This window comes from Electrophorus electricus, chromosome 5 (assembly GCF_013358815.1).
Source record: "Electrophorus electricus isolate fEleEle1 chromosome 5, fEleEle1.pri, whole genome shotgun sequence".
Lineage (NCBI taxonomy): Eukaryota > Metazoa > Chordata > Actinopteri > Gymnotiformes > Gymnotidae > Electrophorus > Electrophorus electricus.
In genome coordinates, this window is record NC_049539.1 from 11,885,390 (window position 1) to 11,901,671 (window position 16,282).

Here is a 16,282-nt window from a genome sequence, read left to right on the forward strand (position 1 = left end):
AAGGCTACAAAACAATATCCAAGGGTTTGGATATCACAATGAGCACTGCTGAATCAATTGTGAGGAAATGGAAGCTGCATCATATTACCCAGACACTTCCTAGGGAAAGCTATCCTTCAAAACTCAGTATCAGAGCAAGAAGGGGACTTGTAAAGGACAACAGTTTTTAAGGAGTGGAGAATTCATTGGCTGAGATTGGAGTGAAAGTGTACAACGCAAAGAAAACAAAACTTCCAACAACTGATCTGTAGGATGGCTAGAAAGAAGCAATTACCAAATTAAAAACACACTAAAGCACATGTGAAATCTGCCAGGATGCATCAGAATGACACAGCTAAAATGTAGGGTAAGGTTTTGTGTTGGATGAGACAGAGATGGATGTTTATAGCTAAAATTAAAAAAGCTGTGTGCCACAAAGCTAATGTTCAACAAACATCATCCCATCAATGAAGTAACATTATGTTGTGGGGATGCATTTTCTCAGTGGGGACTGGGCATCTTGCTGAGATTCAAATACATAGATGGTGCAAAATACAAGGCAACCTGCTTTAGTCTGCTAAAAACTAAAGCTTTGGAGAAAATTCACCTTTCAGCAGGACGACAATCCTAAGCACAGAAGAGAGATTCTACAACCAATAGGTAAAAATTCTACCATTACCAAGTCAAAGCTCTCAATGCAATTGAGAAACTGTGGCACTATTTGAAAATTGGCAGAAGATATGAACATATGCAAGCAATCATTTTCAGATATTTTTAAGCTCTCCTAACAAATGAGTTTTCACTTTGAAAATTTACTTTGAGAGCATATTGTTTTGCAATAAAAATACTGCTTGGAGCAATCTATGTGTTTGTAATCCAGAAAAATTTGAAAATGTTTGAAGGGGGTCAAATACTTTTGCAAGGCACTGACCCTGACTGCAAGACCCTTTAAATATTTGGAATTCATAGTGAATTGAAGCCTGTAGACCCTAATTACAATAGATGGAAACCAGGGATCAACAGTGTCAATATACCATATACCTGTCACAGCCATAGAACATGACTAAGATCGAAAGAGAACCAAAAGCAAGTCTCCAACTGAAGCATTTAATGAAATGAACAAAAACAAAAGATACCATAAAAGTGTACTAATGCAAACAAATGAGCCAACGTAACGATAATGACCGACATTAGTCATACAAACTAAACAGGCTTAAATACAGACAACCTAATAAAATAATAACCCTTTTCATGAGTTCTTAGTATTTTGGTAAGTGAACAGTTAAGCCTTAGTGGTAAAAGTGTTTGGTGGCACCTTTATGATGGCTTTATAGGGTCTCCTTTTGAAGTAAACACTGACGCTGGGGGCAGTCCATGCTAGATGTGTGGTAGTGGTTACCTGCTTTTGCCTGCTTTCTGCTTTGGAGATGGGCATTCTGGTCTGCTCCACAGATTGGAATTTCACTGTTCTAGGCCCAGGCTGGGGTCTTTTGGCCAGTGGAGGAGATGGTTTGCAGGGAAGGAAAACATTGAACGTCTCGCCTTTATGTTGGTGGATGTTGCACTTCTTGTGCATGTCAGCTATGCAGGATCACAAAGGAATCAAGGAGAAATTTTTAATATTTTTTTTTTTCTGTTGGTGAAGCCTGAGAGGCTGAGCAACAGAGTTCTTTAATCTGCAACATAGTGCAGTCACAGATCTGGACCACATGGCAGAAAGTTTGGAAGTTAAGATCTATAATGATACAAATAAAAATATGGATTGGGGTTAGCTGAAACAAGTTGCTTCCCCATCTTTTTAAGGAGTACACTCTGGTATGCCCTGAGGACTGAGATAATGTTTAGGGCCCTTATTGAAAGGGCAGAATATTTATGAATCTCCTAATACTTGGAGGTCTTCCATTTTACCAGGAACAGAATGAATACAGATGCCAAATGGAAGAGTTGAGGTGAGCCAGCAAAGAGTCCATGGTGGGGGGAAGAAGAGAGTCGAAGGTTCTCCATGCCACACACATCCAATTTGGAGTAGCCCTTACTGAGGTAATGGGCTTGCCAGAAGCACTTCATCTCTGCCATGCAAGATGGCAGTGCAGGAAGTGTGCCATAGGAGAAGCACGGGAGGGAAACCGTTTGTTGTCCTAGCAGTCTCTCTCAGAACCAGGCTTGCTCTCTCAGCACAGAATTCCACTGCCTAAATTCAACACATCACAGCAGTGACAAGTCGATACCTACAGTCAATACCTGTTCCCTGTAGGAAAATACCTGTTTCCTAATTCCTGTAGTGAGATATGAAATCAATGTTTGAGTCAGCTGTTTCAAACAACCAGTTAATAAAGGTTTATACTGTATTTATACAACAAATGGAGTAAACTCTTTCTAATCTGGACACCTCAATAACTCCAACTATCCACCTATTCCAACATCCTATCTTTATGCTAAATGTAAATATTCAGAAGTGTACAAAACAAATTAGCAACCTCTTTGGATATATATTGTACTGTACTCCTTAGGCATTTTGTTCTGATTTTGTTCTTTCAGGCTCTCGTTACGTGAGTATTTAATGTCTGCTGCATATTCCTCTTTATAGCTAGAGCAGTTGGCAAACCCTCAGACATGGATCAACGCTTCCACACAGATCTTCTTCTCTCTGGGACTAGGCTTTGGCTCCCTCATCGCTTTTGCTAGCTATAACCATCATAAAAACAACTTTGAGAAACAGGCCATCGTGGTTTCTCTCATCAACAGTGGCACTTCTATTTTTGCTAGCATCGTTACTTTCTCTATCTATGGCTTCAAGGCTACTTTCAATTATGAAAGTTGCTTGGAGAGGTAAGTGAAGTGTAGATTTGGAGGTGAGAAGACTTTTATGGATAATATAGGCTAATAAATGATACCCATATAACCACAGTGTCTGAACATTCTTTAACCCGTACTGTGTACACTTAAAGGTGAGTTTTTGTGGGTGGTGAATTGGCTATGTTTATATACATTGGTTATTAAAAGAACTTGTAATTAAAAATAGCAACTAAATCACACACTAGTATAAATATGTAGAGTGGTGGTTCTTCCACCAAGCTTCTTTGAACATTATTTCACTTTTTCTGTGACTCTTAGCAACATTGAAGTTTTGTAAATGGTTTCCTAACTAAATTATATGAACATAGCAAACCTCCTAGCCACCCCCACTGTGAAATATCAATTTGATAACATTATTTCATCAGAGGTGTCCAGATATGAGAAAATATAAGACAGCTGACGGTGAATCAGAAATGGGTATTTTATTTGACCCTGATTTGAGCAGTAATAAGAATCAGTTAATTTTGTAATAAAACATGTAAGCCAGTGGGGTAGTACAAGAAAAACTTACTCAGGCTGATGTACATGTACATTATAAAACCAATCATTATTTATAAAAATTCCATTTTGAATCTCTGCCCATACTGTCAGGGTTGTAGTTATGCATGCTATCGTGGTACTCTTATTGTTTTCTTTTCCAGTACTAGGATTAATGGGATTTCAAAAGACCCTGGGTGTGTGGGAAGCTTCAAAGAACTTACAGTTATTTTTTATAACCCCAAAATAAATGAAATTCAAAGGGATGATTGACAGGTCTCAGGGTTGGGGGAAACCCATATATTTATACATTGCTGTGGAAAGAAAATCCAATTTCTTTAACCATCAATTATTTACATAAAATTAATGCCCTTTCGAGCAAATTTATTACACTGTGTTTAAAACAGTGTTCAGTGTTCAGAGGCATGGAAAGATTTGAGTATAACCTCAGCACTGTCAGGTTTGCAATCTTAGCCAGTTACCATAGTTTCTGCCCCTCTGGATAATGTCCTCTAACATATGTGCCCAAAGACAGGTATTTAACTACAATTATGTTTGGGACTGGAGCAAATATGGCTGAGAGAATTCACTGTTGTTTCTCATATTAATGTTCATACTGTAAATTGTACTCATAGCAGCCATAGGAAACATGTCCCACCAACTATACAGCAGTGAAATACACATATTTTATATAATTCCACATTTTACTCCATATTTATGTACATTAGTTAACATTTGATTTCATTGCTTATTTTTCTTTTTTGCAGGACTAGACTATTATTACTGAATACCTTTGAACTGGCTGAAGATGCTGTGAATAAGGACAACATCACCTTCTGGATAACTGAGCTAAATCATTCACACCCCGAGCAGTTTGAAACTATTGCTATCAAATTAGAAACCTGCAGCCTGGAAGCAGAACTAGATACGGTAAAGACATGGTACTTCATTATGTAACATTCAGTGATGAACTGATGAATGATGATGAATGTAGTGGAGGCTTATGGGACAAGAGGGCATCCAGTCATTTATTCCAACCGCTAGTGTCTTACGTTTTTTTTTTACCAGAACATTTGTTTGTGGGTAAAAGACACTGCTGCTAATCAATTTATTCTCCAATAATTCATACAGTTTGTATAGTGTGCATAACATAAAAGCAACGTCTTGATCAGTCAGAAGCTCTTTAGCAATTCCAGCTCCTGAGACATCACAGATGAGTGCCTCTGCAACACCTCATGCTGAGATGTTGTGGAGTGAGACTGCTTCCTGGTGTTGTGTTGCATAAAATAATAGGAATAATACAAAGTGGTACCCTTATGCTATTCACTCCAGTGGCCCAACAAGGTCCATGCAATTCTGGAATGACACACACCACCTACTTCAAAGCCTGGCCAATAGAAACAGACCATTAGACAGTTTGGTTTGAGTGTCAACCAGACTCCTAAAGTATTAGCATCTGGAAATGCTGCTGGTGTTGTTCCAGTGTTTGACCAACCTGATGCAAAAAAGCTCTCTTCAGCACATCGTATTCCAGCTCCTGGGCAATGAGCTTGGCTCTCCCCTGCGACATGAAAAGGGGAAGCAGGTGAACTTCCCAGCCTTCCTGCAGCCATCCATCCACAGTTGGCCTGGTGAATAGCTCTATGTGGTCCTGTGGAATCATCTTCGTGAGTTGTATTGGGCCCACAGCTAGAGCTCTGGTAAGCTACAGCAAACTGAGGAGGATTTGGCAATCCATGCTTGCTCCTTCATGATGGCTTTCAAAGGGAGCAGCTGCTCCTGCTGAAGCTTAAAGAATGCCTATTATTGTGCATTGAAGAATGGCTGGTATTGTGCATATTGCAAGCTACCAAGGCAAATGATTACCTCAGTGGAGAGGAGGCTATCACAAAGTACATGTCAAAAACTTTTGTCAAAAACTACATCTCCCGTTTTGACACCACTGTAGAGTATACTAGATTGAAGAATGGATGAAGGTCACAAGAGGCAGATGTAGCATGCAGAGCGCTTTATATTTTACAAAAAATAACAAAAAAACACAAGGTAAAAAAGATTCAATCTTTTGTGGCCTACTAAAGGAAAAGATGGAGTTTTAAATTGGTTAACTTCAACAAGACATGCAATCAATTTCAATGACCTGCTGGTTCAGCCGGGCTGTCTCTCAACCCTGCAGATAACCCTCAGCAATGTCCCTCTGCCACACCCCTGCTGCCCCTGATTAAGGCAGTATAAGAGGTATAAGCAGTCACTTAGGGGCACCATAGGACCGCATGAGTATGTATTAATCTTTTAGGCTGGTTTAATTTCCATGAAATGTTAGCGGCTAATGAGCCTTTATCTAGTATAAGAAGTGGTAGCTAAGTTAACTCACTGCTAATTACACTCACCTGCCACTTCATAAGAACCTCACATTAATTAATACAAGGAAGGACCCACATTTCCTCTCCAAACAGCCTCAATACTTAATGTCATGGATTCCATAAGGTATTAATAACATCCCTTTTCATGTTCACATGATTGCATCACATGATTGCTGTACATTTCTCAGTTGCACATCCATGTTGCAAATCTTCTATTCTCCCACTGGATCTGGTGACTGAGGAATTAATTACTTATTGTCATGGTTATGAAACCAGTTGACATTTGCTGAGATGACATGGCTTTGGGAATAATGTATTATGCTGAGTGCAACCATTATAAGATTTATAGTCATATAAGGAACTTTCAGTCACTTGATGTTTTTTCATTTTTGTACAGTTCTTTTATCTTCTATATACTGGTGTATGTGAAAAATGACTAGCTGTGTCATTTATAAACTACATAAAGGGCCTCTTTATTTGAACAGTGAAAAATCATTCCCCAGACTTTGACTGACACAGGTCCTGATTTTCATAATGTGCTCCTCAGATGCACTTTTTTCCCCTGATATTTATTTAATATTCAGTGCTAATAGGCCACCAGAAGAATTTTTAAATGTAAAATTTTACATTTTAAATTTTAAAAGTAAACCCTGCATTTACTATGATGCAATGCCATTGTGCATTATTTTTCCATGGCATAATTAGTGCCAATTGAAAAGGATTTCAGTTTGTGTTGTGGCTATAATTAATTTTTCATTATATTTAAATTATATTACATACCAACTAGCTAGCAGGATAACATTCTAAAATATAACAAGCCATTGCCAAGTTGTTGGCTCTGCAATGCCAAAAAGGTGTTTTTTTAATTACCAGGTTCTGCCTCATGGAATATCTAAAAAAGGACTCAGTTTAGCTACAATGTGCATTTGATTAAAGGCAAATTAGTTTATATTATATATGAATATTTGACTAGATTAGTGAACCTATATATTTTTTGTTTCTTGTTATTAAATTAAATATAATCTTCAAATCTGACTATGTGTGTAAGAATTAACCCCTTCCTGGCAGTTAATGATGTTTCAGTAAGAAAATGACAACTGTAAGGCAAACTTATGCATAGTATCTACTATACTTTACTATACTATAATATACTATACTATACTAGTTTGTGATGTTAGGCTCCAAATCTACATCGATTGTTTTTTAATTGTAGTAATTGTGAGAAAACAAACAAATCAACTGTGATCTTTGTGATAGTAAGAAAAAATAGTAAAGGGAAAGAGTGTTAGAATGATGTCTTCTTATGGCTAGTTTATCTGTAAATAATTAAACGGTTCCATGTGGCATAAACATTTCAGCAACAGGGCAAAGTCTAATTACTGGCTATTTTTTCATCTTCTGTAATGTCATGAGACAAACACACAAAAAAAAACCCATAATTGTGCTAGCTTCAGTTGTTCATTTGATTTATTTTAAAAGAGTAAAAAGTTAAAACTCCAACAAAGAATAACCAGCAGTTTATCACATATAGAAAATATAGAAAATTGAAGATTAAAAAATTATATTCTGTGAGACCTTTGATGTGGTAAAAGCAAACAATTTATCAGAACATGAACACAGAAAAGACACATAATGATGTTAATGTTTTTTGTGTTAATCCAGGCCGTAGAAGGCACTGGATTAGCCTTCATCGTGTACACTGAGGCGATCACAAACATGCCCATATCCCAACTCTGGTCTGTTCTCTACTTCATCATGCTGCTGCTGTTGGGAATGGGAAGCATGCTGGGTAATGTCACTGCCATCATCACTCCACTCAGGGACTTCCAGCTGCTGACTCAAAGGCTCAGTAGTGAGACACTCAATGGTGAGGGAGGTCACACTTCAGTTCATTTTGTTCATAGCAACACAACATTTCTGACACAGTTTACAAGTGTTGATCATCTCTGGGTCAGGTTATGCAGGTTTTGTCTTTCCTGTAATGTGTAACCCCAGCACTCTGTTTGGTGACTGGCAGGTCTGGTCTGTATATTCTGTCTGCTGCTGGGCCTTGGCTTCACCACTCGTCCCGGCAACTACTGGTTTACAATGTTTAATGACTACGGTGCTACATTTTCCCTGCTTTTCATCGTGCTTATTGAGGTCATTACTGTATCCTACATCTATGGACTCAAGAGGTAAAAGTGACTAACCTTGTAGTTCTATATGCATATTAGTTTACATACTTTAAACCATGCTATAGATATGTAATTCCTATAACCACAGAAATTCTGCATAATTTCACATACATTTTGACTGTTTGCAATACACAGCAAAGTATAACTGTCTTTGCACAGTAAATGAAAGAGGAAAATACATTTCTAAATGTCAGAAAGGACACATCAGACTTCTTATTTCACAGCATGTCAGGGATGTTCCTCAAATGTGACCCAAAATAAGTCACCTGATCCAGTTCTATCCATCATGCTAAAACACTGTCCACTGTTGAAGGATGAAAGCTATTAAAATTGGCTGGCACATTAACTGTAGGGTCATCAGCATTATCTGTAGCATTGTGCTTGCCTACATCCTTCAGTGTGTTTTACAATCTCTAGTCATCACTTTTATAACCTTTAAATCTATGAATGTACTATGTATGTATGAAGGCTACTTTACATAAAAATCTGGTTTAAAAAGATATTCCTTTGCTTTTACTTTTTACAATTTATTAAGGATTATTAATAATAGTATACATTCTATATGTAAATGATTATTTTTTATAGTAGTGTAAGATTTTATTTGTGAGATTTAATTGCAAAAAAAAAAAAAAAAAAAATATATATATATATATAATATATATATATATATATATATATATATATATATATATATATATATATATATATATATAAATTATGTTGACAATGAGATAAATGTAGTTTTTAATTTTACTGTTCATTTAAAAAGTTACTATTCATTCTCAGGTTTCAAAAAGACATCGAGGACATGCTGGGCCACCAGCCAAACTGGTACTGGAAAATCATGTGGGGGGCCATCAGCCCTCTCCTGTTGATCAGCATGTTTGTCTTCTACATTATAAACTACATTCAAGGGGGAACACCCACCTATCAGGCCTGGAATAAAGAAATGGTAAGAGAGAACCATTAGCACCTTTTTCTTAGTGCCTTTAAATGCAAACTGAATGATGAGGTCATTAAGGAAATTTTATACACCAAAGAATCTAACAGCCAGTTAGTCCAATAGATGTTTTAGATTCATAATCCTGAATCATTGTAGCATGGTAAAATGCGATCTACTATTGTGAGACAAAAATCTTTATCTTTAAACCCTGGGTTAGATCAAACTAAGCATAAAATTACCTGGCTAACCAATAAATCCTGCTTTGTAAGAAATGTCTTTGGGCCCTTTTATTCATAGACCAGTCAACAAATACAAAGCAAGATGCAATTAGCATGCCAGATCTGTTAATAGTGTTAAATCCAAACAGGATCATTTGGTTTTGCTATGCTACACCTGATTGGAATAGCTGGATTTAGTTGTTTAAGATAACTGCACACTCTTGTGTCAATAGGGAAGTGCATATACATAAAGACTCAAAACCACGATTAGCAAGTCAATGACTGACTAATGATAATGGTGAGATAAAGAACTTGTTTCCTGATACTGTTAGAAGCTTAATAAGGATTTATTTATATTTAAAGTTAGCGTATTTATTTATTTGTTTGTTTATTTTTGCTTATGAACAATTTAAAGCTATGAATAACCGCCAAAAGACAAAAAAACAGCTATGATACCAAAAATGCTAAATTAAAATGTGTGCATTTCCAATGTATCACTGGCCTAATCCTGCACCTCACTATAACCCTTGTATCTTTATTTTCAATGTCAAAGCCAATAGTGGGACTAAGAGTCTGTGGGAACAAGTTAAACTTTTTTTTTTTTTTTTTTTTTTTTTACATTGAAACAGTTAACAAGTAGGTAACATATTTTTATCTAAATATTACAGTGATCAACAGTCCTAGGGAAAGTTTCCTTTTTTCTTTTAATGTAACTGAAACTAACAACAATTCTAACCCAATTAGCACAGTGGAAGACCTGAATTAACCTGTTTAGATTTATCACAATTAGGAGACTGTCTCTCTCACAGATTGTCTTATTTTATGTTTGCTAAGCAGTGTACAAAGAACAGGGCTCAGATCAGTTTAGCTAGCTGTTCCCACAGTAGAACAATATTCACTGGAATTGGTTCTCATTCAAATGTTTCACATAATACATGTTGGCAGATTAAAATACTTAAAATACTTATGGTGATTGTTACCTTGTGATTAAAGAAACGAATGCCAAACACAGAAAGATTTAACCATGGGGTAGATGCCAATTCTCTCACATGAAATGCAGTGTTGGCATCATTCAAAAAAAGAAATGAGATCTGAGCTGAAAGAATTCAAATACATTTCTGTTCATCATACATTTTTTAACATCTTTATTTATTTTAAACTTGCAAATTTGTGAATGTATGTATAAAGTTTGCAGTGCGATATGTAAAAGCATTTGACCCCATCTTTTTAGCAATAGCTTCAGTCACATTTTTTCTTTTGTTTTTTCACTGCAAAAGGTACAGACCAACAACCATACACCATGCTTGTTTTCATCTAAATAATAATAATAATAGTAATAAGTTTTATTTATATAGTGCCTTTCAGAAATTCAAGATCACTTTACAATGCAACAACATTTTAGAACAAAAATACTTTTAAATGAATTGGATTTTAAGAAGACACAAAAGACAAGTACGGTTTTATAGAGAGAGAGGAAGAGAAATCTAAAGTGCTATAGCACTGAAGGATTTGCCATAGAAGAACGTTTAGTGTGAGGGCCAGAAAGTAAGCCGCACTTGGAGGATCTGAGAGAATGAGAGGGGTTGTTGTAGGGATGGAGGCACTCTCTAAGATAAACTGCCCATTAAGGTGTAAAGTCACATTTGCTCATGATAAACTGAAGGTTTCTGAGTGTGTGATGTTTCATTCAGAACAGATCTTACAGTGTGTGGACTATGACTAAAGAACAACAAAGGACAAACAAATCTGTGAAGCCTGTCATTATGTGGTGTGTCCAGTCTCATGTTGTCAAGATTATTTTTAAAAGAATTTTAATTCTGTGGTATGTGCAGGCATTAGCTGGGCTTTTAGCTAGCTATTGTTACCTAACATTACTTGCATGTCAGTTATATCCTACAGAACATTTGCCTGACCTAAACATAAAAAATTGCATATGATGTGACATGGTCACTTTGAGTTGATTTTAAAAAAAAGTTGTGGCACCCAAAGGAAACAGTATGAATGCCACCTTATGCAGAAAGGAACCAGAACATTTTTTTCACCCATAGATTTGAATATGCATGTTGGGTATATCCTGAAACCTCAAAAGTTATTAGATAAATGTTTCATTACCTGATTACACCTAGGTATTCTACATAACATGTTACATGATTACATGGTACTTTATATTTTACAATTTTGCCCAGTTTGTATTGCTTCTGTAAGTACTTCAGGAATTTAAATTCCTGTAATATAAATTTTCAGGACAATAATATTTATTATATTAATTCTCTTGTCACATGAGAAAGCAGTCATACCTGTCTGTCATCACATGAGAAAGCAAAACATAACCTCGTATAAGGTGAGAGAAGAAAAAAGGACCTCACATTTAGCGGCTAAGAAAGATAATCTAATGATGGCTATTAACTAATTTAGAGGCTAAGAAATATAATCTAATGTTGCTTCTTAGATACTAGGGAACATAGTGTTTTTGCCCACTGTGTACAGTTCCTCCTTCAAAGAGAAGCTGCATTTTGTGAAAGATGACAATGTATGAAACTTCTGAAATATATATAAGTTGATCATTCAGTACTCTATTCCTGCAATTTCTTTATGGACAATACAAATGATGTACCTAACAGATTAACATGTTTATTATTTCAGAACATACAACATTGGAGAATAGAATTATAGAGCCCTAGTGCTGTTTAAAATGAGAATGTTTCATGTTTACTAGGCCTGCATTTAAAATTATACAAGAAATTATTTATTAAAATTACTCTTATGCTGTAATACCAAAGAGTAAATCAAGCCTGTTTCAGTTGAGTCTATTTATACATGGTCAAATCAGTGCATCATTAACGCCATTATTATAGTTTTCTTGTCATTAGTTGTAGAAGAGAATTTATGTTTGGCATAAAGTGAAACAATGATCTCGCCTATATGGCCTGGTAACAGACTGACATCTTGCCAACTGTCCCAATACTGGAGGAGACATGATACACTGCTGCAACAGCTTCAAGGGAAGGTACATAAGCACATAGAGATGCATGATTGTTAATAGAGGATTAGTGTCAAGCACCCTTTAGAAAATTAGTGTCAGACAGCCTTCAGTTTGCCTACTGTCTGACACTAGCTACACTAGCTTTTTAATTACACCTACTATGTAGTTGTATCAATGTAGTGTATTTGGTTATGTGAATTGGTATCAAGATAAATAGTTAACAATAAAGTTTGTATGGTCAGAACACAAAGACAGTACATGAATGCAGGAATATGTACCTATAACAGTGATCAAAGCAAGGCAGGACACAAATGCTTAAGTGAACAGTTTATTTGGCACTTCACCCAGATCTGAGTCACCCTGCTAGACAAGTGCATAATGAACAGGGGAAAATCTCAGGTAACCAAACTAAAAAACTTGGAAAAACTTAGAGAAACATATAAAGTAGGAACCATAAAGAGCTAGGTAACACAATACCAAATAAAATAGACAGGGAAACACAAGGTTTAAATACATAGGTTAATGAAGAAAAAATAAGACAGGTGAGAACAATAGAGAGTATGTAATACAAAACACAAGACAAACAAAGCCACATGATGCTATTATCATGGGTACCGTGATGCCAGAGGGTAATGTTAGTTTCCTCCTATGTGCAAAATATTTTTGTTTTTACTTTGTAGCTAATGTTTGTAATTCCCTATATTACACTAATTAGCCACTTTATTATAGACGCTCATCTAGGTAGTGTGTTGGCCTTCAGAATGACAGAAATGTATCATGTCATAGATTCTAGTAGGTGTTGAAATCATTCTCCAATTATATTGGTTCATGCAAACAACTCTCACAGTTGCCACACATTAGATGGAGGTACTGACATGCTCTGAACAGCCCATTCTACCTCATCTCAGAGATGCTCAATAAGACTGTAAAGGCCAGGGAAGCAAGAAAAACTGACTGTCATGTTCCTGGGACAAATTTGCGAATGGGTTTGTGGCACTTTGTGGCATGGTGCATTGTCCTGCTGAAAGTGTCCTTCTGCCATAGAGTAAATAGGTGCCAAGAAGGGATGAACTTTGTTGGCCCAATGCTTTGATGTCCAAATGTCCACCCCCAGGTATCTGAGAAGCCAGGGTATTCCAAGAAAACATTCCCTGCACCATTACTCCATCTCCACCAATGTGAACTGTTGTGCTTATTGATTCCTGCTGCTTGTACCAAATTCTAATCCACCCATCAGCACCCAACAGGAAGATTTCTGATTTATCTGACCAAGAAATATTTTTCCATTGCTCAATGATCTAATTTTTGCACCCTTTTTCCCACTGGAGTCTTGCCTGTTTCCTTTAGACAGCAATGAAATGGGAATGAGTCATCTGCTGTTATAGCCCATCCGTGCTAAGGAACAACGAGTTGTGAAGTCAGAGCACCAGCATGGTATTTGGCTGCAATTTGTTTGACTGTGCACTACTTGTTCATCAGAACAATTCTTGCCATCCACTGACTCCTTTTGGTGATGAGCTGTTTATGCCCACAGTATCCTCTTTTACCGGATGTTTTTGCTCAATCACGCCATTCTTGATATACTTTCAACACCGTTGATTGAGAAAACCCCACAAGGTTGGCAGTTTTTGAAAACCTGTCTGACTAGTCTAGCACTCACAGATTTTTCCATTCTAATGGGGATTCACACTGAAAGTGATCCACAGAAAACCTGCTCACCTGATTTTATGCTGCACTCTGGGGTCACATGTATAATTTCCATACTGGGAAGGTCCAGTTGTGAAAGGGCAGGTATCACAAATAAAGTGGCCATTCAGCACAAATAGTGTTGATGCAAAATGTTTTGTTCAAGCATGAAAATGTGAGGAGTGAAAAAGGTGACATTCAGAAAACAACACACTAAAAGCATCCTCAGTCAGAATTCTAGAACTGTGCAGATTCTACATTACAATTCTAGAATTGTGAAATTAAATTACAGGGAAGAAAAAAGGTGGTTCAAGCAAGCAAAAAAAAAAATAGAAATAAGGCATGGGGCATGGGCACAGTCTTTATGGGAACTGCCAGTTTAATTATAGACTATGGCTACCAAATGCCTGCCATGACTGGCAAAAATTTTATCTTTAATATTTATGTATAGGAATATAGTTATAAGAATAGGAATAATGTATAGCAATACAGTTTTCTTACTTGAATTTCCTGTTCAACTTTAATAGCCGCATTCACATTTTTAATTTCTTAAAAAATAATTTTTTATTTATATTATCAAAATATACACTGCCTGGCCCAAAAAAAAAAGGTCACACACTCTAATATTTCGTTGGACTGCCTTTAGCTTTCATTATGGCATGCATTTGCTGTGGCATTGTTTCCACAAGCTTCTACAATGTCACAACAATTATTTCTGTCCAGAGTTGCATTAATTTTTCCCCAAGATCTTGTATTGATGATGGGAGATTTGGACCACTGTGCAAAGGCTTCTCCAGCACATACCAAAGATTCTCAATAGGGCTTAGGTCTGGACTCTGTGGTGGCCAATCCATGTGTGAAAATTATGTCTCATGCTCCTTGAACCACTCTTTCACAATTTGAGCACGATGAATCCTGGCATTGTCATCTTGGAATATGCCTATGCCACCAGGGAAGAGAAAATCCATTGATGGAATAACCTGGTCGTTCAGTATATTGAGGTAGTCAGCTGACCTCATTCTTTGTGCACATAACGTTGCTGAACCTAGACCTGACCAACTGCAGCAACTGTAGATCATAGCACTGCCCCCACAGGCTTGTATGGTAGGCACTAGGCATGATGGGTGCATCACTTCAGCTGCCTCTCTTCTTACCCTGATGTGCCATCACTTTGGAACAGGGTATATCTGGACTCATCAGACCACATGATCTTCTTCTATTGCTCCAGAGTCCAATCTTTATGCTCCCTAGCAAATTGAAACCATTTTTGCTGGTTAACCTCACTGACAAGTGGTTTTCTTAAGGCTACACAGCTGTTTAGTCCCAATCCCTTGAGTTCCTTTCGCATTGTGCTTGTGGAAATGCTCTTACTTTCACTATTAAACATATCCCTGAGTTCTACTGTTGTTTTTCTACGATTTGATTTCACCACATGTTTACGTAATCGACGATCACAATCATTCAAGATTTTTTTCTGACCACATTCCTTCCTTGAAGATGATGTTTCCCCACTGTCCTTCTACTTTTTAATCATGCGTTGGACAGTTCTTAATCTTTAGTAGTTTCAGCAATCTCCTTAGATGTTTTTTCTGCTTGATGCATGCCAATAATTTGACCCTTCTGAAACAGATTAACATCTTTTCCACAACCACAGGATGTGTCTATCGACATAGTTGTTTAACAAATTAGAAGCTACTCACTGCATCAGTTAGGGTTAAATAACTTGTTGCCAGCTGAAACATAATCACCCATGCAGTAATTATCCAATGGGAGGCTCTTACCTATTTGCATAGTTAAATCCAGGTGGTGACCTTTTTTTGGCCAGGCAATGTATATTGATAGGTGGTTTATGTCATGGTAGACCAGTCCCCTACCGGGAGGGACATGCCCCCTCTAGACCAGGACAGTACCACTTGCCTTCCCTGCTCGCAATCACCTGCCTTCTGACAGGAGACACCTGCTGCTCGCTAACACTGCACACTATTTGTACTCATACAGGTTCAGAGGGACAGCGCTGCGCATTAGCGGACAGAACCATGATCGTCTGTTGGTGTAATGCTGCTCCGGTCCAGGAGACCACCTAGACTTGTCGTCGCTACTTCAAAGATTATGGATAATAAAGAACGTTAGTTCAACTTCACATCTCACTTCCTCCATGCTGCCCTCATCACAGAATGCACAGCCCTCAGCAAGCAAAGCTAGCAGCCCGGATTGAGCTCATCTGCTGGCTGTCCAGATGGAGGCTCTGGATCATCAAAGGAAGGAGATTGGTGAGATTCGCTCTATGGTGCAGACGTTTGGCCAGTACATCAATCGCCTGTCTGTAAGTACCGAGCAAAGATCAACCTCCCCCGTTAATCTGCCGGCGCCAGAAGAGGTTAAAGGTTTGATCACCTACCCCAAGGCATACAGAGGAAATCCAGACACCTGCGAGGGATTTATTGTTCAGCCATGCCAAGGTGTCATTTGTTGTCTCGAGGCTTACGGGTAAGGCATGCGTATGGGGTGCGGCTCTGGTCCCAAACAGTTCTCCGCTCATGAACGATTATGCGGGTTTTGTTAGAGAACTGCAAGGGGTATTCCACCATCCCCGCCAGGGAAGG

At 37.5% G+C, this 16,282-nt stretch overlaps 1 protein-coding gene across 1 annotated transcript in view; it reads left to right on the forward strand.

The window, feature by feature from the left end:
- The window catches only part of LOC113571962 (sodium- and chloride-dependent transporter XTRP3), a 36,835-nt gene that overhangs the window by 12,810 nt on the left and 7,743 nt on the right, over positions 1-16,282 (forward strand). Inside the window, exons 6-10 of the mRNA XM_027001200.2 lie at positions 2,567-2,808; positions 4,080-4,242; positions 7,335-7,539; positions 7,690-7,849; positions 8,636-8,801. Coding sequence (XP_026857001.2) covers positions 2,567-2,808; positions 4,080-4,242; positions 7,335-7,539; positions 7,690-7,849; positions 8,636-8,801 — 936 coding nt within the window. The remainder of the gene's footprint in view (positions 1-2,566; positions 2,809-4,079; positions 4,243-7,334; positions 7,540-7,689; positions 7,850-8,635; positions 8,802-16,282) is intronic.